Source organism: Enhydra lutris, unplaced genomic scaffold (assembly GCF_002288905.1).
Source record: "Enhydra lutris kenyoni isolate GAN:26980312 unplaced genomic scaffold, ASM228890v2 scaffoldscaffold63, whole genome shotgun sequence".
Classification (NCBI taxonomy): Eukaryota; Metazoa; Chordata; class Mammalia; order Carnivora; family Mustelidae; genus Enhydra; species Enhydra lutris.
In genome coordinates this window covers 4,143,485-4,166,768 of record NW_019154147.1, presented here as the reverse complement: position 1 = coordinate 4,166,768, position 23,284 = coordinate 4,143,485, and the positions used below count along the sequence as shown (strand labels likewise).

Here is a 23,284-nt window from a genome sequence, read left to right as displayed (position 1 = left end):
CTGCTGGCCCATTTTTCTGCTCCCTTTAACTCAAAAAGCCTAAAAATGTAGCCTACCTTAGCTTTTAAATTCTTTTCTTCCCATTCTCTTTAGGACACAATGACAGTTTGTTTTTTTTTTTTAAATCCCACTGCTCCCCGAAAAGTGCTCCATGAAATCACCGATGGCTTCCAAACCGATAGACAGTCAGTTTTCAGACTTCATCTTAGCTGACTATCAGCATCATTTGACATAGATGATTACTCCCTCCTCCTTGGAATGCTTTCTTTTCCTAGCTTCCAGCACATTATATATTTCTGCTTTTCCTTCTATTCCAATGGCTGTTTCTTCTTGGTCTAACCCACTCGTTCCTCTTTATTCCTCTGACTTCTTAATTTTAAAAAGCCCCAGGTTTCAATTCTGGACCTCTTTTTTTTTTTTTTCCCCTTCCTGATCTATACTTAATCTCTTGATGATTGTATTTTGTCTATGGCTTTCAATATCCCCAGTAATCTGGTATTAAAACTTCTATCTCCAAATTGAACTTGTCCCATGAATTCCAGCCATGCATATCCTACTCTATGCCAGACTTCTCTTTGTCTGAGATGTTGACACACATCTCAAACATAATTTGTATGAAACAAAACTCTTACTTCCATGCTTAACACTTGAAACCTACTCTTCCCCATCTTCATCAATCCCAGTTAATGGCAACCCCATTCTTCCAACAGCTCAGACCTTGGAGTTCTTCCAACATTGGAGTTCTCTTTAAGTCCTCTCTTTCTCTCCTTCCATCCTATATTCATCCTATAAGGAAATCCCATAAGTTCTACCTTAAAAATATCACCAGAATCTGATACTGATCATCACTCTACTGCTATCACTCTGATCTAGGCCATTCGTCATGCCTGTGTTGTTGCCTTAACATCTTAGGTATTTTCCTTGCTTCTCCTTTGTCCTTTCAGTCCATTTTCTCTTTCTCTCTCTCTCTCTCTTTTTTTAAGATTTTATTTATTTACTTGACTGAGAGAGAGATACTGAGCATGCATGTGAGAGTGTGTACAAGCAGGGGGAGTGGCAGGCAGAGGGAAAAGGAGAAGCCGGTTCCCCCTCAGAGCAGGGAGCTTGATGTAGGACTCAATCCCAGGACCCCAAGATCATGATCTGAGCTGAAGGCAGACGCTTAATCTACTGAGCCACCAAGCATCCCTCTTTCATCTATTTTCATATAGTAGTCAAAATGATCCTCTGTGAAACCCTCCAAATGGCCTCCCAGCTCATTCCAAGAAAAGGTAATGTATCTAAAGTGTTCATAGCCTGGTTCTGTTACCCGACATGTCTCCTGCCATTCTACCACTTGTTCATTCTGTTACTGTGTGTCAGTCATGCCAAGTCCATTCCTGCCTCAGAGCCTTTTCCTTGCTATTCCTTCTGCCTAGACCACCCAAATGTCAGGATGGCTGGTTCCCTCACCGCCTTCAAGTCTCTACTCAAAGTCATCCCCTCAAAAAGGTCCTTTTTAACCATCCTATCTTTCTATCTACTTACTGTGTATAGTTGGTACTCCATGGTACATTAGTTTCAGGTGTACAACATAGTGATTCAATGAATTTATACAATAGTCTATGTTCACCACAAGTGTAGCTACCATCTGTCACCACACAATGTCATTGTTCACCACCGTATTTAAGACTGCAGTGCCCTGACATTCCTTACCCCCTTCTGTTTTATTCTCAATGGTATCTAACCAAGTACATATTACATTTATTTTCTGTCTCTCTTCCCTCTCCCCCACTCAAATATAAATTTAGTTTTGTTCCCTAGGTTCACCCAATAGCTAGAACAGTGCCTCCTGGTAAAGAGAAGGGCCTTGATACATATTTGTTGAATGAATGAAAAAGTGAGTAAGGGCACAGGAACCCAAAGAAGCTGACTGATTTGGTCAAGACCTTACATGTGGTTAGTGCCAAGGTTCTAACCTTGAGGTAAGTGATTCAAGGTTCAAACTATGGTTTTCCCAGCAGCTCATGGCTGATGCTCCTCAAATCTACAATTTTGCCTATTACTCTTCTTCAACGTTTTGTTTAGGTGGTGAATGGGGGGAGGCCAAAGGGCTGGCTCTGTGATCTGGGGGGGTGAGTGTTTTGTTCTTCTTATCTGGATCATGCCACTCCCCAAATACCTCAATTACTGTTTGCCACCAATTTTCACCTCCCCCAGAGTTACACTCAGGCTAAGAGTGCTGTTGGCAACCCATGCTACAGTGTTAAGTACTTTCTGTAGTTTTACACAGTGAAAAGACTGTCCAAAGATAATCATGACTATCTTACTGCTTCTTTAAAAGACTGGACACAAGCCATCCCAGAGACCTTAACAGCTTTCATCTCCTCTGAAAACTTTCAGTCAAGAAGATTCCACAATTTCCTCATTGGTCTCTGCACCTGGCAGGACTACTCCAAGAACCTTCTTTCTTGCCCCCTGTGGTTAGGACTTAACAACAAATGCCTTTGCTTCAGAATCTTTCTGGGTCAGTCTTCCTTTCTGTTTAGCCCTGAAAAATTGCAAACTGCACTAAAATGTTGAGAGAGAGAGAGAGAGAAGTGAAAGAGAGAGAAAGCAAAAGACAGAGATAGAAAGTGAACCAGCCAAAGTTTGAAATATATGTATACCCAAGAAAGCACGTGGTCCACTTGAGGGGCCTATTTCCCCTTCCCAAGAGCTACTGCCTGCATGAAAACTCCCCCTTCTCTGGAGGGTGAAAGACCATCAGCAGTAAGCCCAAAGATAGGTGGTAGAGCTTTGACATGAACATTTTTTCCTCCCCTTGTTTTAAAAATATTTATTTATTTTTCCTAAATAAAAATTATATATCTTTAAGAAATGTGATGTTTTGATATGTGTATATATACAGTGAAATGGTTACCACAAACTAATTAACATGTCTATCACCTCCCATGGTTATCGTGTGTGTGTGTGTGTGTGTGGTGAGAACACTTGAGATCTATTCTTTGAGCGAATTTCAATTATATAATACATTATTATTAACTATAGTCACCATGCTGTACTTCGAGTTTCCGGAACTTATTCATCTTATAACTGAAAGTTTGTACCCTTTGATCAATATTTCCACTTTGCCCTACCCCCTCCCTGAAGCTTCTAATAACCACCATTTACTCTCTGTTACTATCATTTGACTCTTTTTAGATGCCACATATAGCGAGATCCCGCAATATTTGTCTTTCTATGTCTGGCTTGCACTTAACATAATGTCCTCCAGGTTTACTCGTGTTGCCTCAAACAGCAGGATTTCTTTCCTTTCCTGAATACTATTCACACACACAGCACCTTTTCTTTATCCAGTCATCTGTCAACAGACGAGTTGTTTTCACATCTGGGCTATTGTGACTAATGCTGCAGGGAACACGGGAGTGCAGATACCTCTTTCAGATAGTGATTATATTTCTTACAGATATATACCCAAAGTGGTATTGCTGGATCACTTGGGAGCTCTGTTTTTGATTTTTTGAGGAACCTCCATCCTATTTCCATAGAGTCTATACCAATTTACTTTCCCACCAACAGTGCACAAGGGCGGGTTCCCTTTTCTCCATATTCTGGGAGGGAGATGAGCAGCCCCATAAGGATGGGGCTGCCAGGCAAATCCACTGTGGGCTCCATGTCCTCCAAGGAAGCACACCCCATTCCTGCCCTCTGTACTCAACACAACTTCAGGGTTGTGAGGCCGCTTCCAGCATGGTTGGCATCCAGCCCCAAAGAGTCTCCATGACTACAGCTAAGAAGGTGTTGAGCCAACTTTAATACTAATGAGCAGTGTAGTAACGGCCTTGCAATGCTTGGCACATCGACCACTTTCTCTTCATCTCTTAGCACAAAATACACTTACTAATTATAAACTAAATGATCTGTTTTATTATTTAACAAAAGTACTAAGAGCAATGCCTTATGCCTTACTTTTTGCTGATACACATTCTTGGGTGTGTTTTTCAATAGGGAGCCAACACTCAAGTCATATAAACTCTAGGGACTGTCATTCCACTTTAGGGGAAAAAAACCCAAAAAACAAAACAGAGAAGAAAAAAGAAAAAAAGAAGAGCAAGACATTTCAATTATTCCTTGACTTCCTTAGAAGGACGTCTCTATTTTTGTTTCACTCCCTTTAGTTTAGAGGCTACAGTGCATACTGTGAGTGGCTCTAAATTGCCAGGAAGAGCCTTGCCCACAGAGAGTCAGGATTTTGGGGTAGAACTGCACAACTGGACAACTAGATACCAGGGTTTGGTCTAAACTGACCAAGTAGGGGAGCGGGAGGGGCAGCACTATGTAGCTGGAACTTTCATAGTCCAAGAAAGAGCTTTCAGACTCAGCCATGAAGGCCCCCTGAGAAGCACAGAGACTGGCGAGGAAGTGTAGAGGTGGGCCAAGTGTGAACAAGGCTGGGACAAACCAGAAGTTGATTTGAATTTGGTGACAAGATAATGTTGAGGTTTAAAAATTTCCAAGGCACTAATCAAATGCTTTTTTTTTTTTTAAGATTTTATTTATTTATTTGACAGAGAGAGAGAGAGAGAGAGAGCGAGCACACAAGTAGGTAGAGTGGCAGGCAGAGGGAGAAGCAAGAGTCTGATGTGGGGCTCGATCCCAGGACCCTGGGATCATGACCTGAGCTGAAGGCAGATGCCTAACCAACTGAGCCACCCGGGTGCAAATGTTTTTTCTTACATCCTATAAAGCAAATGCCGATTAGTTCCAAGCAGCTACTTTCCATGGTAATGTTTGGGATGTTTGCTCATTCACGACTTGATTCAAATTCTAAAGTCATTCACTAAGCTAAGTGGGACAGTGACTGTAGAGCCTGCAAGGACATTTTAGTGTGCACACAAGGAGAGGAAAACAATGCTTAGCACTTGGGGCCACAGGAGGTGCTCTGAGCAGAAGGAGTGGGCTCTTGGAAGGAGGCCTCAGAAACAATTAGACTCCCATAAAGGAAAATGCCACTGTAGCTGGCTTGCATGTCCCATCAGCAAGATACTAAAGCTGGGTTACTGACAATATGAATTCATGTTTCACAGGAAGGAAAAAAATCTGGTTATACCTGAAGGCTTCAGGTACCTGAGCATCAGTTTTTAACAGTTTGGAAATGTAGATCATTTTATATGACTAGGGAGAAGAAAATCAACAGATTGTATATTCCCACTTAGGTAGAACACAAACAATCAAAAAGACCAAACAGCAGATTTTTGTGTGATGTCTATACAAAGTGCCTCTTGCTTTAAAGAGTCCCTAATGCTGGCGTGTCTGGGTGGCTCAGTTGGGTGAGTGTCTGTCTCTTGATTTTGGCTCAGGTCATGATCTCAGGGTCTGAGGTCAAGCTCCTGAGTAGGGCTCTAGGCTCAGTGGGGCGTATGCTTGAGATTCCCTCTGTACTCTCTCTCTCTCCCTCTCAAATAAATAAATAAATCTTAAAAAAAAAAAATGAAGAGTCCCCAGTGCCAAGGAAATAAGTTTTTATCAGGGATTTGATCTAAAGAAACTTCTAGTTATGCCATATGCATTTATATTCTGATTTCCTTTAAGTTTTACTGCCTTGGTATTGTATTATGATAAATAGTTTGAGGAATTCAGAGTTTAAGGGGTTTTTATGGATAGGAACTGGGACTCAGAGGTGGGCTAAGTGGCTAGATTAGGATCCCAGAGCTAACCGGGGGCAGGCCAGGGATTAGGGCACGTGGTCCAGCAAGTCTCAAGATGCGGCCAATGGTCTCTGAAGAGAGACTAAATTACATAAGATATGATTTTCATTTTAAATATATTTTAAAATAACCTATTTTTTTAATCAGTAAAAAACATATAAATGAAATAGCTATCAAACAGATACAGATAATAAATAAACTATAAGCTCCATCCTCTCCCCAAGATCTTTCTGGATAATTGGAAGTTTTCCAAATATTTCCAGGGAATTCCCAAGTTGGAGTAAGTTACAAAGGCGTTCTTGCTGCCCATCTAGAGAAGAAAGGATCTTATATTTGATGAATACCTACTACAGGACAGAGACCATGCTGAGAACTTCTATGCTCATGGTCTCACCTAGTGATGGGTTAAATATTCGCTCACTGATGTGCATGAGGAAAATCCAACTCAGGATCACACCACAGCTGCCATTCCTTGGCCTTCCCACATTAGTTGGTACATAAGCTTCCCTCCCTACAACCAGCCCTGATGACATTATCTGCAACCAATTTTTCCTTTTGCCTCTGGTATTGGGGTCTTTCTAGTTCTCTAATTCCTAGGGGGGTGAGAAGTGGTACTGGAGCCTTTCAGGTGGGTACATACAAAAGAAGAAGAACGTGAACATGTTGAGTGCTTATGCCGTCCTCACTCTTAGCTGGCCACTCTCTGGTTCTGCAGGGCCAAAAGCAGATGTTGTTTAACAAGGGACTGGATCTGGTGACCCTCCCTGACACCTGTGCCTTGTTTGCATTTTTTGTTTTTTATGTTGAATTTGGATGCCTTTCTGGGGAGCAGGCACTTGCCCCACCACATCCTAGTGTCTCACACACATCCTGCTTTATTTATTTATATCATTTGCTAAGCCTCCAGAAGCATTTGTGTTGTGACCCCCGGGGATTTAATGCTAGCTGTACTCATTAGCACCTCCCATCAGAGTCATGGGGTCTCTGGTATCTTTCAGAGTTGTTGTGACAAGCTTCTCAGTTGCTGTGGGTCACCGCACAATTTCTGGGGCTCCTGCCGCCTAGACGATGGATTTGAGTTGTACCTCTGGGAACTATGGAGTACACAGCCTGCACAACTGTTGGGGGCGGTCCTAGTGTTATACACTGTAGAGCTGCACAGCGAAAACTTCTGGACCTTAACCCAAAGTGTAAGGCTGCTCAGCGTTACCCTTGGTCTCATGTAAAAGAAAGGGAGCAAAGAGGATGGAAATAGAGGAATTGTATACACAGTTCAAAGGGTGACCAATTTCATGTTTTATCATTATGAACCCCATCTTTTAAGTTCTTGAAGCTTAGGCCATCCACCCGAATAATGTCAGCTCTCAACAGAACGGGTCCGGCTACCAGCATCCCTACAGTAGCAGATATCACTGTACTCGCTAAAGTAATTAAGAAACATGAGTAGGGTCTTTTCAACAGCAAGTGAGGACAGCAAGTTTGCACTTCTTAGAATACTACTGTATTAACTGTGAAAATTACTGATTGCTTTTACTTTTCCCCCAAGCCAGGAAGGTGCTGTGAATACTCTCATTCTTTTACTTTCAAGGGAAATCAAGGGCTCCTTCACCCATCTGAAAGAGAAAAATCATAGCCACGGTCCCAGTGACTCAGATCCCACATCTAGGACTGTGACAAACTTGGGCTGTCCTACTCAAAACCTGAAGAGTAAGTGAACTAGAAACTACGAGTGGCTGGGAGCCACAGGTGAGGTGAGATTCCCTGACAGAAAGATGCTCCGTTCAGATTCATGCGTCCGAGAGTTTAAGTGCATCAAATAGAAACCGGCTATGCCGCAAACCTAACAGTGGTGGGGATCTGGACATCAGCCCCTGAGCAGGAATGGGGTCCAGGGTCCACCTTCTACCTCCTACTTAGCCGGCTGTCTACACGAGCAACCACACAAACAGACCAAATGACTGTACCTCCTCGGGCAAGCTGACCACCAAGTCATTTTTCGTCTGCCCAACCAGCGCCTGCCAGAAGTATTCACTGCACGCGGCCAGCACAGCCCGGTGGGCCCGGAACTCCTTCCTTTCCACGATCAGAGTCACGTCACAGAGAATATCCTTTTTCCGCTGGTCATTGAGGCCCAGGAGGATGTTGGTGCAGTGGACTGTGGACTCATACACATACATGGGGGAGTCAGGCTTCTCATCCACAGACATGCCGTTCACACCCTGAAAGAAAGAAGGAAAGGCAGGGTCACCAGGGCTATCTGAGTCAGATGTAGGAGGTGAGAAGAATGTCACAGTTCCTGTGTCCCACAGACAGGAGCCAGGCAAAAAGGAGAACTGTCCATTAGCACATTCACGTTCAGCACAATAAGCTCAGAAAACACATCTGGAAAGTCACTTTCAGTGACTGATTTTTATCCTTCCCACTCACTGCACCCTTTCACCCCATGGAAACAAAGCCAGGCCTTTTAATAAAACACTCCAGAACATTTAAAACACATATACACTCTAAAACTTGGTAGTTTGGATTTTGCTAGGTGACTGAAAATGGAACGTCCACATACACATGGTCCCAATTCAAGTATCGATTGAACTTGTGTTAAGGAGAAATGAATCATTTAGAAGTGTTTGCTATGCTCTCTTGACAAAGCACATGTAAGCTCCTAGGTTGACGTTTGGCTAAGATTCCAAGCAGAATAAATATCTAATCACAATACGTCTTTGACCAAGTGAAGTAAACCTCATGTGTACTGAAGGGTCAGTAGAGTGAGCTACCACAATTGCCCTCTGCCACTTCAAGACAAAGCGCAACCAGTGGAATGCTGGTGTTGTTCAGGAAAAGCTCTTGAAAAGAAGTGGACTTGTGCTGCAATTATCCCAGCAGACTTGATATATATTCTCTTTAAGGAAACACAATATATCACATTAAGAGTCATAGAAAAGATGTATTCCACAGTGAAGACTACTTATACAAAAGGGTTCTTTGCTGCAAGAAGTATCCACTGATGTACTTGAGGATGTTGTATCTGTAATTAATTTACATAACATAGTTTTTCAGAAATGTCTACTTCTACTAAAAATTCCAATCAAGTTTTGCTTTCCTTTTGGCTTCATTCTTATTTATTTTAATAACTTTAACCCACAATAAATTATGTATAGTTATAGTGGGTGGTTTGATACATTTGAGCATATGTATGCAACTACGAAACCATCATCACAATCAAGACAGGGAACTCTACATCACCAGAAGAATCTCTCTAGGCCCCTCTCTGTACCCTCCCCTTCCCCCCAAAACCATAGGTCTGCTTTTTGACACTCTATATTAGTTTGTATTTTCTATATTTTATGTAAATGGACTCCTACAGATTATGTTATTTTATGTCTGGCTTCTTTTTTTTTTTTAAAGATTTTATTTATTTATTTGACAGAGATCACAAGTAGGCAAAGAGGCAGGCAGGCGGGGGGCGGGGGAGCAGGCTCCCTGCTGAGCAGAGATCCCAAGTGCAGGGCTCGATCCCAGGTCCCTGAGATCAAGACCTGAGCTGACAGCAGAGGCTTTAACCCACTGAGCCACCCGGGCGCCCCTATGTCTGGCTTCTTTTACTCAGTGTGGTTATTTTGCAATTCATCCAAGTTGCAAGCATCAAACAGTTGTTCCTTTATTGCTGAATAGCGTTCCATTGTATGGATACAGCACAAATTTTAAACCATTCATCTACTGGAGGGTCTTTGGGTGTTTCCAGTTGGGCTATTACAAATAAAGCTGCTATGAATTAGTGTATAAATCTCTGCATGAACATATGCTTTCATTTATCTTGTGTAAATTCCTAGGGGTAGAATGGATGGATCATTTGGTATGTGTAAGTCTAGCTTCTTGAGAGACTGTCCCTGTTTTCTACAATGGTTGTAGCATTTCACATTTCAGCAGCAGGGTATGAGAGTTCTAGCTCTTTCACATCCTTGCCACCAGTTGTTAAGCTCAGTCTCTCTAATTTTGGCCATTCTAATAAGTATACCATGGTATTTCTTTGTGGTTTTATTAATTTGCTTTTTTTCTAGTGACTGAAGATGCTGAACATCTTTCGTGTGCTTATTTGCCATCTATTTACCTTCTTTGGAGAGATGTGTATTCAGATTCTTTGTCCATTTCCTACTGGTCTGTTTCCTTATTACTGAGTTTTGAGCATCCTTTATATACTCTGAATAAAAGTCCTTTATCAGATATGTGATTTGCCAGTATTTTCTTCAAGTCTGTAGCTTGTCTTTTCATTCTTTTTTAAAAAAATTATTTTTATTAACATATAATGTATTATTGCCCCAGGGGTACAGTTCTGTGAATCATCAGGCTTACACATTTCACAGCACCCACCATAGCACATACCTTCCCCCAATGATCATAACCCAACCACCCTCTCCCTAACACCCCACCCCCAGCAACCCTCAGTTTGTTGTGTGAGATTAAGAGTCTCTTATGGTTTGTCTCCCTCCCGATCCCATCTTGTTTCATTTTTTCCTTCCTTACCCCCCACAACCCCCCACTCTGCCTCTCAAATTCCTCATATGAGAGATATCATATGATAATTGTCTTTCTCTGAGTGACTTATTTCACTCAACATAATACCCTCTAGTTCCATCCCCATCGTTGCAAATGGCAAGATTTCATTTCTTTTGATGGCCATCAACAGATGAATTCAACAGATGAATGGATAAAGAAGATGTGGTATATATATACAATGGAATACTATGCAGCTGCCTTTTCATTCTCTTAACAGTGTTTTTCAAAGAGTGGAAAGTCTTCATCTGATGAAGACCAATCAAGCAATTCTTTCTTTTATGGATGATGCTTTTGGTGGCATATCTAAAAAAACTTTGCCTAAACCAAGGTCATATCTTTTTTTTTAGATTTATACAGAGATATATTACTATTTTAGAGTAATTATAAATGATTTTGCTTTTTAATTTAAATTTCTAATTTTTCATTGCTAGTATACAGTAATATAAATTGTTCTTGTGTATTGATCTTGTGTCCTGCAGTTTTTCCTAATTTGTTTATTAGTTCTCACAGTCTTTTTTTTTTTTTTTTTGTAATAACAGATTTTCTAAAACATACATGCTGTCCAAATGAAGACATTTTACTTCCTTTCCAATCTGAAAGATTTTGGTGTCTTTTTCTTGCTTACTGCATTGGCTAGAACCACTAGTGCAATGTTGAATGAAGTTGTAAGAAAAAATATCCTTGCCTTTTCCTGTTGTTATGGGAACACTTCATCCTTTCACTGTTATTTATGATGTTAGGTGTCATTGCTTCATAGATACCCCTATTGGGTTGAAGAAATTTCTTTCTATTCCTAGTTTATTGGGAATTTCTTTTTTTAAAAATCAGGAATGGATGCTGGATTTTGTTGAATGTGTTTTCTACATGTATTGATAATCACATAATTTTTTAATGTGTTGATATGAATAATAGGATTGATTTTTGATATTAAATCAACTTTGCATCTCTGAAATAAACTCCTCTTGACCATAATGTATTTGTTTTGTTACACATTGTTGGATTCATTTTTTTAACATTTTGCTAAGAATTTTTGCTGTCTTTGCTCATATGGGATATTAATCTGTAGTTTTCTTTTCATATATAAGTATTTAATCAAGGTAATGCTGGTCTCACAAAATGAGTTGGAAAATATTTCTTACTCTTCAGTTTTCTAGAAGAGCTTTTGTAGAATTGATATCATTTCTTCCTTAAATATTCGATAGAATTTACCTGTGAAATCTCCTTGAGATTTTTTGAGTTAAAACTCAAAAAAAATTTGAGTTTTAACTACAAATTCAAATTTTAAAAAAAATTGTCAAATTCATTGGCATAAAGTTGTACATAGTATTTCCTTATTTTCACTTAATATCAGTAGAATCTATGTTGGAGTTCACATTTCTGATACTGGGAACTTGGGTCATTATTCTTTCTTTTCTGATCAGGTTGGGTAGAGATTTTTATCATTTTTATCAATATTCCCAAGGAACTAGCCTTTTGTTAAACTGATTTTCTTATTATTCTGTTTTTATTACACTGATTTCTGCTTTCATTGTTGTACCCTTTCTTCTGTTTACTTTATGCTTTAATTTGCTCTTTTTTATTTTTATTACCTTTTATTATTTTTAAAATTTTATTTTAACTCCTATATAGTTAACATAGTGTTAATTAGTTTCAGGTGTAAAATATAGTTATTCAATAATTCTATATATTGTATAGTGCTCACCACGATACGTGTATTCTTAAACCCCTTCCCCTATTTCACCCATTCCCCCTGCCCCATCTCCCTATCTCCCCTCTGATAACCATCAAGTTGTTCTCTATAGTTAGGTATTCTTTTTTGGTTTGTCTCATTTTTTCTTTGTTCATTTGTTTTGTTTCTTAAATTCCACATATTAATGATATCATATGGCATTTCTTTCTCTGACTTATGTCACTTAGCATTAGACTCTCTAGATCCATCTATGTTATTCCGAATGGCAAGATTTCATTCTTCTTTGTGGTTGAGTAATATTTCATTATATGTATATATACACACCACATCTTCATCCATTATCTATTGATTGACATTTAGGCTGCATTCATAATTTGACTATTGTAAATAGTGCTACAATAAACACAGGGGTGCATATATCCTTTTGAACCAGTGTTTTTGTATTCTTTGGGTAAATATCCAGTATTGAAATTACTGGATCATATGGTAGTTCTATTTTTAAATTTTTGAGGAAACTACATAATGTTTTCCACAGTGGCTACTCCAGTTTGCTTTCCTGCCAACAGTGCAAGAGGATTTCTTTTTCTCCACATCCTTGCCAACATTTGCTGTTTCTTGTGGTTTTGATTTTAGCCATTCTGACAGGTGTGAGGTGATATCTCATTGTAGTTTTGTTTTGCAATTCCCCAATGATCGCTGATGTTCAACATCTATTCATATTTGTTATCCATCTCGATGTCTTTGGAGAAATGTCTGTTCATGTCTTTTGGCCCATTTTTAAATCAGATTTTTTGTTTTTTGGGTGTTGAGTTTTGTAAGTTCTTTATAGATTTTGGATACTAATCCTTCATCAGATAAGTCATTTGTAAGTATGTATCTCCTCCCATTCAGCAGGTTGTCTTTTAGTTTTGTTGACTGTTTCCTTTGCTGTGCAGAAGCTTTTAATTTTAATGTAGTCTCAATAGTTTAAATTTTTGCTTTTGTTTCCCTTGTCTCAGAAGACATATCTAGAAAAATGTTGCTATGGCTGATGTCAGAGAAATTACTGCCTGTGCCCTCTTCTAGGATTTTTTACAGTGTTGGGTATCACATTTAGGTCTATAATCCATTTTGAGTTTATTTTTGTGTCTGGTGTAAGAAAATGGTCCAGTTTCATTCTTTTGCACTAGCTGTTTCAGATTTCCCAACACCATTTGTTGGAGAGACTGTCTTTTTCCATTGCATATTTTCACCTCCTTCATTGAAGATTAATTAACCATTAATTTGCTTTTCTTTCTCTAGTTTCCAAAGGTGGAAATTGAGTTCATGATCTAAGATCTTTCATCTTTTCTAAGAAAAGTTTTAATACTATACATTTCAGTCTAAGTACTGCTTTAGCAACATCTCACAAATTTTGAAATGCTGTTTTTTAATTTTCATTAAAATTAAAATGCTTTCTAATTTCCCTTTTTTTCTTTCTTAATGTATAAATTATTTGAAAATGTTATTTAGTTTCCAAATGTTTGAAGGAGTTCAGATATCTTTCTATTATTGTTTTCTGATCTAATTCCATTGTGATCAGAGAACAAACTTTGAATGACTTCAATCCTTTTAATTTTTGGACACTTGTCTTATATCCCAGATATAGACTATTTTGGTAAATATCCCATATGCATTTGAAAGGAATGTGTGTTCTGTTGTTAGCTGGAGTGTTCTGTAAGTAACAATTAAGTTAAATTGTATAATTAGTGTTCAAATTCTCTGTATCTTTACTAATATTCTATCCATGGGTTCTGTCAAGGTATTAAGGAGAGTCACTGAAACCTCTAACTATAATTGTAGATTTATCTATCATTTTTGCTTCATACAGATTGAAATCCTATTATTAGATGCATACATGGTTAGAATTTTTATTTTCTCTTAATGCATTTATTCCTCTATCACAAAATGACCTTTTAATTCCTGCAAATATTATTTGCTTTGAAATCTAATTTGTTTAATCTCAATAGTCATGTCAGCTTTTTGTAATTAGTGTTTAGCATTAGTGTCAACAATTAAGATTCTCTTAATCTATTTGTGTCTTTATATTTAAAGTGTATTTCTTGTAGGCAGCATATAGTTGAGTCTTGCTTTATTAAAAAAAAAAATCCAAGGGGTGCCTTAGTGGCACAGTCAGTTAAGCACCAGATTCTTGGTTTCAGCTCACATCATGATCTCGGGGTCATAACGCTAAGCCTTATATCAGGCTCCACTGGTTAAGACTCCCTCCCTCTACTCCTGTCTCTCTAAAATAAATCAGTCTTTTAAAAAATCCAATCTGATAATTTCTGACTTTTAATTCTAGTGCTTATATCACTTGCATTTAATGTTATTGTTGACTTGGTGGGGTTCAAATATGCCATTTTGAAACTCGTTTTCTCTTTGTCCCATCTTTCTTTGTTCCCTTTTCCCTTACTCTCTGTTTTTATATTAACAGTATTTTATATTTATAATTCAAGCTTATCCCCTTTATTGTCATGTTGTTTTGTTATTTTATTGGTCACCTAGGGTTTGCAGTATGCTTCTTTAAATTATTGCAATCTATCTTCAAGTGATATTATACCACTTCATGTAGAATATAAGAATCTTACAATATTATGCCTCCATTTCTCTCTTCTGGTCATGCATTTTACTTCCACAAATGTTATAAACCCCACACTACCTTGTTATTATTTTTATTTAAACAATGATCTTTTATAGAGATTTAAATAGCAAGAGAAAACGTTGACACCCATACCCACACATTTTTCTTCTGCCTGAGTACTTCTTTTAATATGACTTGTAGTGTGGCTATATTGGTGTCTTAGTCAGCCTCGGCTGTTATAGCAAAATAGAAGAAACTGGATAGCATAAACAACAGAACTTCTTTCCCATAGTTCCTCAGTCTGGGAATTCCAAGATCAAGGTCCCAGCTAATTTGGTTCTTTGGGGAGGGCTCTTCTTGGCTTGTGGATAGCTGCCTTTTCACTGTCTTTGCATAGGGAAGAGGCAGAACTCTAGTCTCTCTCTGTCTTTCTATAAGGATACTAATTCCATCCTAGGGGCTCCCTCCTCATGACTTCTTCTAAACCTAATTGCTTTCCAAAGGCCCCATCTCCAAATATTGCATGGGTTTAGGGCTTTGGGAGGTGGACATAAGCATTGGTCCATCATTGTTGGCGATAAAGTCTTTCAGTGTTTGTTTCTCTTAAGAAGTCTACTGCCAGGGTGCCTGGGTGGCTCAGTGGGTTAAAGCCTCTGCCTTCGGCTCAGGTCATGATCCCAGGGTCCTGGGATTGAGCCCTGCATCAGGCTCTCTGCTCAGCAGGGAGCCTGCTTCCTCCTCTCTCTCTGCCTGCTTCTCTGCCTACTTGTGATCTCTGTCTGTCAAATAAATAAAATCTTAAAAAAAAAAAAAGACTAAAAAAAAAAGTCTACTGCCTTCATTTTTGAAAGTTATTTTTGTGGGGGAATAGATTCTAGATCGACAATTGTTTTCTTTTCAGTACTTTGAAAATATCATTGCACTGTCTTTTCATTTACATGGTTTCCAATGAAAAACCTGCCTTCATCCTTATCCTTGTTCCTCTATATGTAATTTTTTTTTCCCTTCTAGCTACTTTTAAGATTCTTTATCACTGTTTTGAGCAATTTGATTATGAAGTGCTTTGGTGTAATTTTTTCATGGTTTTTGAGCTTTTTTGAAAGGGTGGGTATAGTTTTCACCAAATTTGAAAGCATGTCAGACATTATTTAACTACCTAAATGGAGACTATCTGAAACTGTCCCACAGCTCACAAATGCTCTGTACATTTTTCTTTTTGGTAGTCTTCTCTGTGTGTTTCATTCTGGACAGTTTCTACTGCTAGGCCTTCAAGTTCGCTAATCCTTTCTTCTGCAATATCTAATCTGCCATTAATTCCTTTCACAGTAATTTTCATCTCAGAAATTGTGGTTGTCATCTCTAAAAGTTCAATTTGGGTCTTTTTTATATCTCCCACAACTTGCTTAAGATATTTAATCACTCCTCTAACTTCTTGAACATTTGGAATACGGTTATAATAATTATTTCTGTCTGTTAATTCTAACATCTGTGTCAATTCTGGTTTAGTTTTGATTGCTAGTTCTCTTCATTATGAGTCATATTTCCCTGCTTCTGTGCATGCCTGGAAAGTTTTGATTGGAGCCAGACATTGTGAATTTTACCTTGTTAGATGCTTGATACTTGTGTGTTATTAACATTCTTAAACTTTGTCCTAGGACTCAGCTGAGTTATATAGCAACAGTTCGCTCCTCTAGGTTTAGCTTTTGAGATCTGTTAGGTGGGAAGAGCAGCATTTAATCTAGAATTCCTTCTTCCCCACTACTGATTCAAGACTCTTCTGAGTATTTTACCCAATGTCCCTTGAATTATGGGTTTTCTAATCTGGATGGTAGGAACAGGTATTATTCCTGATCCTCTGAGAGCTCTGAGTACTGTTCCTTCTAATTGTTTTGGGTCTTTCTTTCCTCATTTTTAGTATTTTTCTCACACACATGTGCTAATGAGTACTCTGCAGAATATTTAAGGGAAACCCTCTGCAGATCTCTGGAATTTTCTCTCTATGACGCTCTCTTTTCTTTGCTACTCTGTTTTCTGAAGTGTAGCCACAACAGTCTCTCCTGACTATTAGCTCTGTCTCCTCAATTCAGGAGTCAGCCAAGATCTTCTTTGGTTTATCTTTCCCCTACCATTGTCTGGAAACACTCTCAAAACAGTAAGCTGGGCTCATCTTGTTTTTCCTTCTTTTAGGGATCAATGTCCTTTGTTGCTTGGTGTCCAATGTCTTGAAGAGCATTGTTTGATATATTTTATTTGTTTTTATAGTTGCTTCAGGTGGGAGTAAATTTAGTAACTCTAGTACCTGTCACTCCATCTTGGCTGGAAGTAAAAATCCCGGATTTAGTCTTTATGTTACAGTTACACTTAAAAAATTACAAATAATTATTTATCACTTTGCTAAATATATAGTGTAAATTTTGCTCTACTATAAATGACGTTTTGTAATACCTAGCTTACAAAAATATTTTTGCAAACAAGAACTTTTAGTTCTTTGAATTCCAATAAAACATAAAGTATCTATAAGTTTTATTACCTGGAATCATTTTTTTTATGCAATAAGGATAGCATTTTAAGTGACATAATTCAGTTACAATGACCATAAGCCATGGAGCAAGACTGAGTTTGCATGGCTTCTGTCTTTATGACTAGCTAATTGCTGCTAAAATCTTTTTTTTACCTAGTAAGAAGAACAAGTTTTTTTCCATTTTCTCAAGATTAAATGATTATTAAGAAAGCACACCACATTGTACAAAAATCAACATTATCTCCCTTAATTCTGTGCATCTGGGATTATAGAAATGTCACTGTCCCTGTCCCATATCTTCAAATTAACATTCTCAGGTCACAATAATAAGTCTTCCCAAAGGGGACCTTCTGGAAAACAAATTATTTCCTTGGCTTGTATTTCCCTCTTTTTATAGCATGCACCAGAATTCTACCCAAGAAGTATATATATTGGGGAGTATTGAGGGGATCCATCAGCAAGCTCAGTTGTTGACAGTCATATGATTAGAGACAAACACAAAGGGATAGGTCAATACTGGCAAAAAAAAAAAAAAAATCCTGTAACAGCTTGGGAATAACTTCTCATTTTACTCATGGTGGAAACCCCACTGTCCAGTGCATAGGTACTGATGAACCAGGCCAGTGAGGGACAGAGTCACAAATAAATGATGTCATCTAGGAGGTGAGATATAAGACTTGCAAAAAATTCTAGGGTACCCTCTTCATGTGGAGGGTACATGAGTTACAAAGCCCACAGTACTTGGATTTTCTGCCAATGATATGTACCACAGATCTCAGAGTGATCACATAGAAGGAATGTGTGATAAGAGTAGCAGCAGAGCGGGCCACCATCTCTCAAGACAACCTTGATGACTTGGTTGAAGGAAGGTGTGACTTCTTTCTGTACATTTCCAGGGCCTAAGTCCTGTAAAACGTTACCATGGACCACAGTTCCAAGGACTCCTGAACTCAGTCTTGGAGTTAAGCCTGTGAATAACCCATGTTTCCCATTGATGTTCACAATGTGCTGAGCATAACAAAACAGACTTGGAGGCTGCATACTTGCCGCCCAAAAATATTTCATTCTTTTGTTGGGGGAAGAGGCTCACATCCCACTTGGATGGATACCTTCATGTACATGAGCTGCTAGAACAGGATGGTGAGACCACAGCCCAGGAACACCTGACTGGTCATGACTGCCATGATGGCATACAGAGGCCAAAGACAAATATTTCCTATTCTGGCATCTTTTACATGAAATATTTTCAGGATTTTCTTATCTCCCATAGGTGGTCTCATGTCTGATTTATTTTTTTCGTTCTTAGTTCTCAAATTAATACTCTTCTCCTATCACATTTAGTTTTCTCAGTCTTTGGAAATTTATTTATTTACTTATTTAAAGTCCCAATAGCTTACATGTAGCAGGCAGTACTCAAAATTAGGTGCAAAAAGTAATGTTCTACAATGTAAGTGGTATGCTTAACTCGTAAAAGCAGGAGATTTGTAAGAGATATCTCATTTTTCCAATCCATTTATGGGTAACTAATATTAATGTACCTACACCAAGAAGAGAGAAGCTTGCTACAAAGGATACAAAGCCTTAAGTTCTTTCATGAAACATGAAATGAAAGAAAGTCAAAAGAGAAATGAAAGTGAGGTGCAGAGGAAGCAGGAGTATACCTGGGATTTAGGTCTTTTGATCCAGCTCTGGCACCGACCAGCTCTGCGGATTATGGATAAGCTGCTTAACTTTCTCTGGAACTGCTTCCATATTTATAAAACAAAAAGTCTGAACTAGAAGATTAGCAAAGTTCTTACATATCCATAATTCTCTGAGTTTTAGACTCTATAAAAGAAATACCTAGTTGGTCACAGGCAGTGGGTCACCATCATTGTAGTTGAAGGAAGCTAGCTTTCTTTGGCCTTCTAAAGACCATTCATATAACCTCTTCTATTGTTGTTGATGTTGCATGGCTTAAAAGAAACTGCCTCCGCAGAGGTGGTTACAGGTAATGGGATGGACAATATAAAGGAAAAAAACCAAAACCTTCTGGGAGACAAGGAACTAATACCTCAACCCTTGCTCTCACAGGTTCCAGGTTAGGAAGATCCGTCTGGATAGACCATGATATCCCTGAGTAAATGGAGGAGAACAAGTAAGTCCCTTGGAGTAAAATTACCTTTTGGAAATGGAGAATCCAAATCTAGGAAGACATTTTGGTACAACATGTGGTGCTAATGCCATTAGCTCTTTCGGTCCTAGACATCTTAGCCCATAGGTTTGTTCTGGGAACCACCGCTGAGTAAGGGAGTATAAGCTAAAAGAATTATTTCACCTGGAAACCCAGTATGGAGTTCCACTGAGGTCCGATCAGGGGCCTGACTAGACAGACACAGCAGCCCTGGATGAGAGTCTACACCACCAGGCGGGGAGCAGTCATTAATAGTGGTGAAGCCAAGCAGTGTAGTGTGTGGGCTCTCAGATTCCAATTCACGAGGAAGATGGTCTCTTTCTGGTCTAAGATATCTGGGAGGAGGGGGTCTCAAGGAAGGATTCAATACCCTGCAATAGGGCAGGTTTGGGAAAATAAAGGAGCTATGGTGATGTATGTTCCCTGAGTCGATGAAGAGGCTATGATAGTCACATGAACACGGACATCTGCTTTTTGGGTTAAACCTTCCAGAGAGTTTTAGAAGACACTTAAAACAGATCATATCTGTTCATCAAATGGTATAATCTAAAATCTATAATTCCCATGAAGCTGTTGCTAGACTTTAACCTGTCTGAGGATTTTCTTGCTTTCATTACATTATTCCTGGATAATCCTTCCTTATGCCATGCCAGCACCACTCTCTTCCTCTTGGCCTTTACATTCCTATTGGATCTTATCACACCCCTCACTGTTGGCCCCTCTTCAAGCATAATGGAACATACTGTTTCTTCTTCTTTTAGAAATCAGTCAGCCCTTCTCATCCTCCAATTACCATGGGTGCTCTTCTAGGAACTCCCTCCAACTTGTCTGTTTTTGACTCACCAGTACCAACCTAAATCCCGTTTCTCCTATCACTGCATTATGTCCCATTAAGTTTTTTCTTTTCCACTTGCTTTGCTAATATTAATTAAAAAACATTCCCCCCCCCCCCAAAGCAGCAAATCCTGAAATCTGCAGCAGGACCCATGGGATCTAAGAATGAAATACTTTGTAGTGAGTAACAGAGCCCAGAATAGCATGTAGGAGTCTGACAGCCAGTCTTTACACTAAGCATTAGACAATGTGTTAAAGTGTGTAGACATTAGCTGAAATCAGATTGTAAGGAAGCCTTCCAAAGGTTCTGATTTGGGTTTTGGCTGGATCTCATTCTTCTTTTTGTAGGCCAAAAAACCCAGCTGCACATGTACATACACATATACCCCAATCATCTTATCATATGGTTCAGCAGTAAAAGTTAATTGCTATTATTTTCTCATAATATGCTCATTCTTTAAAAAAAAAACTACACAGACCACAACTCTTATCAGAGACATAATATTAATGAATACAGACTTGCTTATTCATTTCCTCATTCTGTCTTCATTCATTATTGGTTTATATTCAGAAATTAAAACATCTGACACTTAGTTCTGAAGGTTAAAAGTATAAATCAAAAAGCCAAAAAGAAAAAAAAAGTCTACAGTGGGAAATGTGAGAAGCTGAAATTCACAAAAAAGTAGAATGTTACGTTTTTCAGACAACCTGTCATGTCTAGAATGGTTCACATGAAAAGAAATGAATATGCCTTGCAGGTAATGAAAAAGACCAAATTATAAACCATTTCATTTGAAATTCCAACCACATTTCCCATAGAAACAGGGCATTAAGTAAATACTTCTGTGAATCACACACTAAATTATTTAGTAATTGCTGAGTAAATTCCTGTTCTTATCAAGCATGCTTTTTAAAAAAAAAAAGTTATTTACAATGAAACTATAAGTGTTAGTTTTTATAAAAGAAATTTATCAAGTCTATAGAAATTTTAGAGTGCATAGTGGCATTAAAATTACTAAGTTATTGCTTTTGTATTGGAAACACTTTTCAATTGCATCAAGACTCAAACTTCTTACTTAAAGTGGAAAGCAATCCAATTTCGGTATTTTATAATGGAAAACTGCAGTGCTTGTCATTTAATGTCTCTAATGCCTTAGATAGCTAGAGTAAGGGCCTGACATTGAGCAGCTAAAACGTTCCGTGTTCTTTATTTACTCAAACACTCCATCTGCGTGTGTGCTCGTCAGTGCCAAGGGAACTGAAATTTAAGGCTGCTGTTAGAAGGAAGCACTTGCAATTGTATCATCAAATCCTTAATAGCTCTGAATGGTTCTTGTACTTCAACATAAACTTCCATCTTCTTTGACCTTTTGGGAGGAAGTTCAATTTATTGACACAGTTTGTGACAATGGTTTTTACTGTATAGTTGAAAAAAAAAACCATAAAGAATTTAGGGACAGTGATCATAAGCCCCAATTTTTGGGTAATTTTTGTTGCTGATGTTGTTTCACTCATTTTTAAAAAAACAGACCAAAATAAAAAATAACCCAAGCTTTCTAAATATCTCGTAATAAGACAGTGACAAGTAGTCACACTTCTATGTTTAAATGTGAACTGTATGGAGAGGCAGGCTGTGATGTGGAGGCTGAGCTGTAAGTATTGGAATGTTGGTAGCAGACAGCCCCCATCAGAATACCACCAGCATTTTTCACAGAGCTAGAACAAACAGTTCTAAAATTTGTATGGAACCACAAAAGACCCTGAATAGCCAAAGCAATCCTGAAAAAGAAAAGCAAAGCATCATGATTCCAGACTTCAAGCTATATTACAAAACTGTAGTTATCAAGACAGTATGGTACTGGCACAAAAACAGACACACAGATCAATGGAACAGAATAGAAAACCAGGAAATGGATCCACAATTCTATGGGCAACTAATCTTCAACAAAGCAGAGAAGAGTATCAGTGGAAAAAAAGACAGTCTCTTCAACGGATGGTGTTGGGAAAACTAGACAGCCACATGCAGAAAAATGCAACTGGACCATTTCATTCTCTTCACACCATACACAAAAATTAATTCAAAATGGATGAAAGACCTAAATGTGAGGTGGGAAACCATAAAAATTCTAGAGGAGAACTTAAGCAGCAACCTTTTTGACTTCAGCTGTAGCAATCTCTTATTAGACATGTCACTAGGGGCAAGGGGAACAAAAGCAAAAATGAATTATTGGGACTTCATCAAGATAAAAATCTTCTACATAGTGAAAGAAACAATCAATAACTCTAAAAGGCTGTCTAGGGAATGGGAGAAGATATTTGTAAATGACATACCTGATAAAGGGTTAGTATCCAAAATTTATAAGAGCTTATTAAACTCAACACCCAAAAAACAAATAACCCAGTTAAGAAATGGGCAGAAGACATGAATAGACATTTCTCCAAAGAATACATCCAGATGGCTAACAGACTCATGAAAAGATGCTCAACATCACTCGCCATCAGGGAAATACAAATCAAAACCATGATGAGATACCACCTCACACCAGACAGAATGTCTGAAATGAACAATATAGGAGACAACAGGTGTTGGTGAGGATACGGAGAAAGGGGAACCCTCTTGCACTGTTGGTGGGAATGCAAGCTGGTGTGGCCGCTCTGTGGAGAAGTATGGAGGTTTCTCAAAATGGTATGGAGTTTTCTCAAAAAGCTAAAAATTGAACTACCCTATGATCCAGCAATTGCACTACTAGGTATTTACTCAAAGGATATAAAAATACACATTCAAGGGGGCACCTGGATGGCTCAGTCAGTTACATGCCTTACTCTTGGTTTCAGCTCAGGTCATGATTTTATGGTCCTGAGACTGAGCCCCTCCTGCTCTCACTCTCTCTCTAAAAAAAAATATAGAGATGCCTGGATGGCTCAGTCGTTAAGTGTCTGCCTTTGGCTCAGGTCATGATCCTGGGGTCCTGGGGTCAAGCCCCAATCAGGCTCCCTGCTCGGTGGGAAGCCTGCTTCTCCCTCTCACACCCCCCATGCTTGTGTTCCCTCTCTCACTGTGACTCTCTCTGTCAAATAAATAGAATCTTAAAAAAAAAAAACAAAAAACATTGAAAGGAGTACCTGTACCCTGATGTTTACAGCAGCATTATCAACAATAGCCAAACTGTGGAAAAAGCCCAAATGCCCATCAACTGATGAATGGATAAAGAAGATACAGTGT

General features: G+C 38.6%; 1 protein-coding gene and 1 pseudogene across 1 annotated transcript in view; both read right to left on the bottom strand.

Annotated features, from left to right (window-relative positions):
• LOC111158770 (BTB domain and CNC homolog 2) overlaps positions 1 to 23,284 on the bottom strand; it is a 142,503-nt gene that overhangs the window by 66,505 nt on the left and 52,714 nt on the right. The window contains exon 2 of the mRNA XM_022521034.1: positions 7,655 to 7,909. Coding sequence (XP_022376742.1) covers positions 7,655 to 7,897 — 243 coding nt within the window. The 5' untranslated portion in view covers positions 7,898 to 7,909. The remainder of the gene's footprint in view (positions 1 to 7,654; positions 7,910 to 23,284) is intronic.
• Positions 17,354 to 18,238, bottom strand: LOC111158771 (annotated as a pseudogene).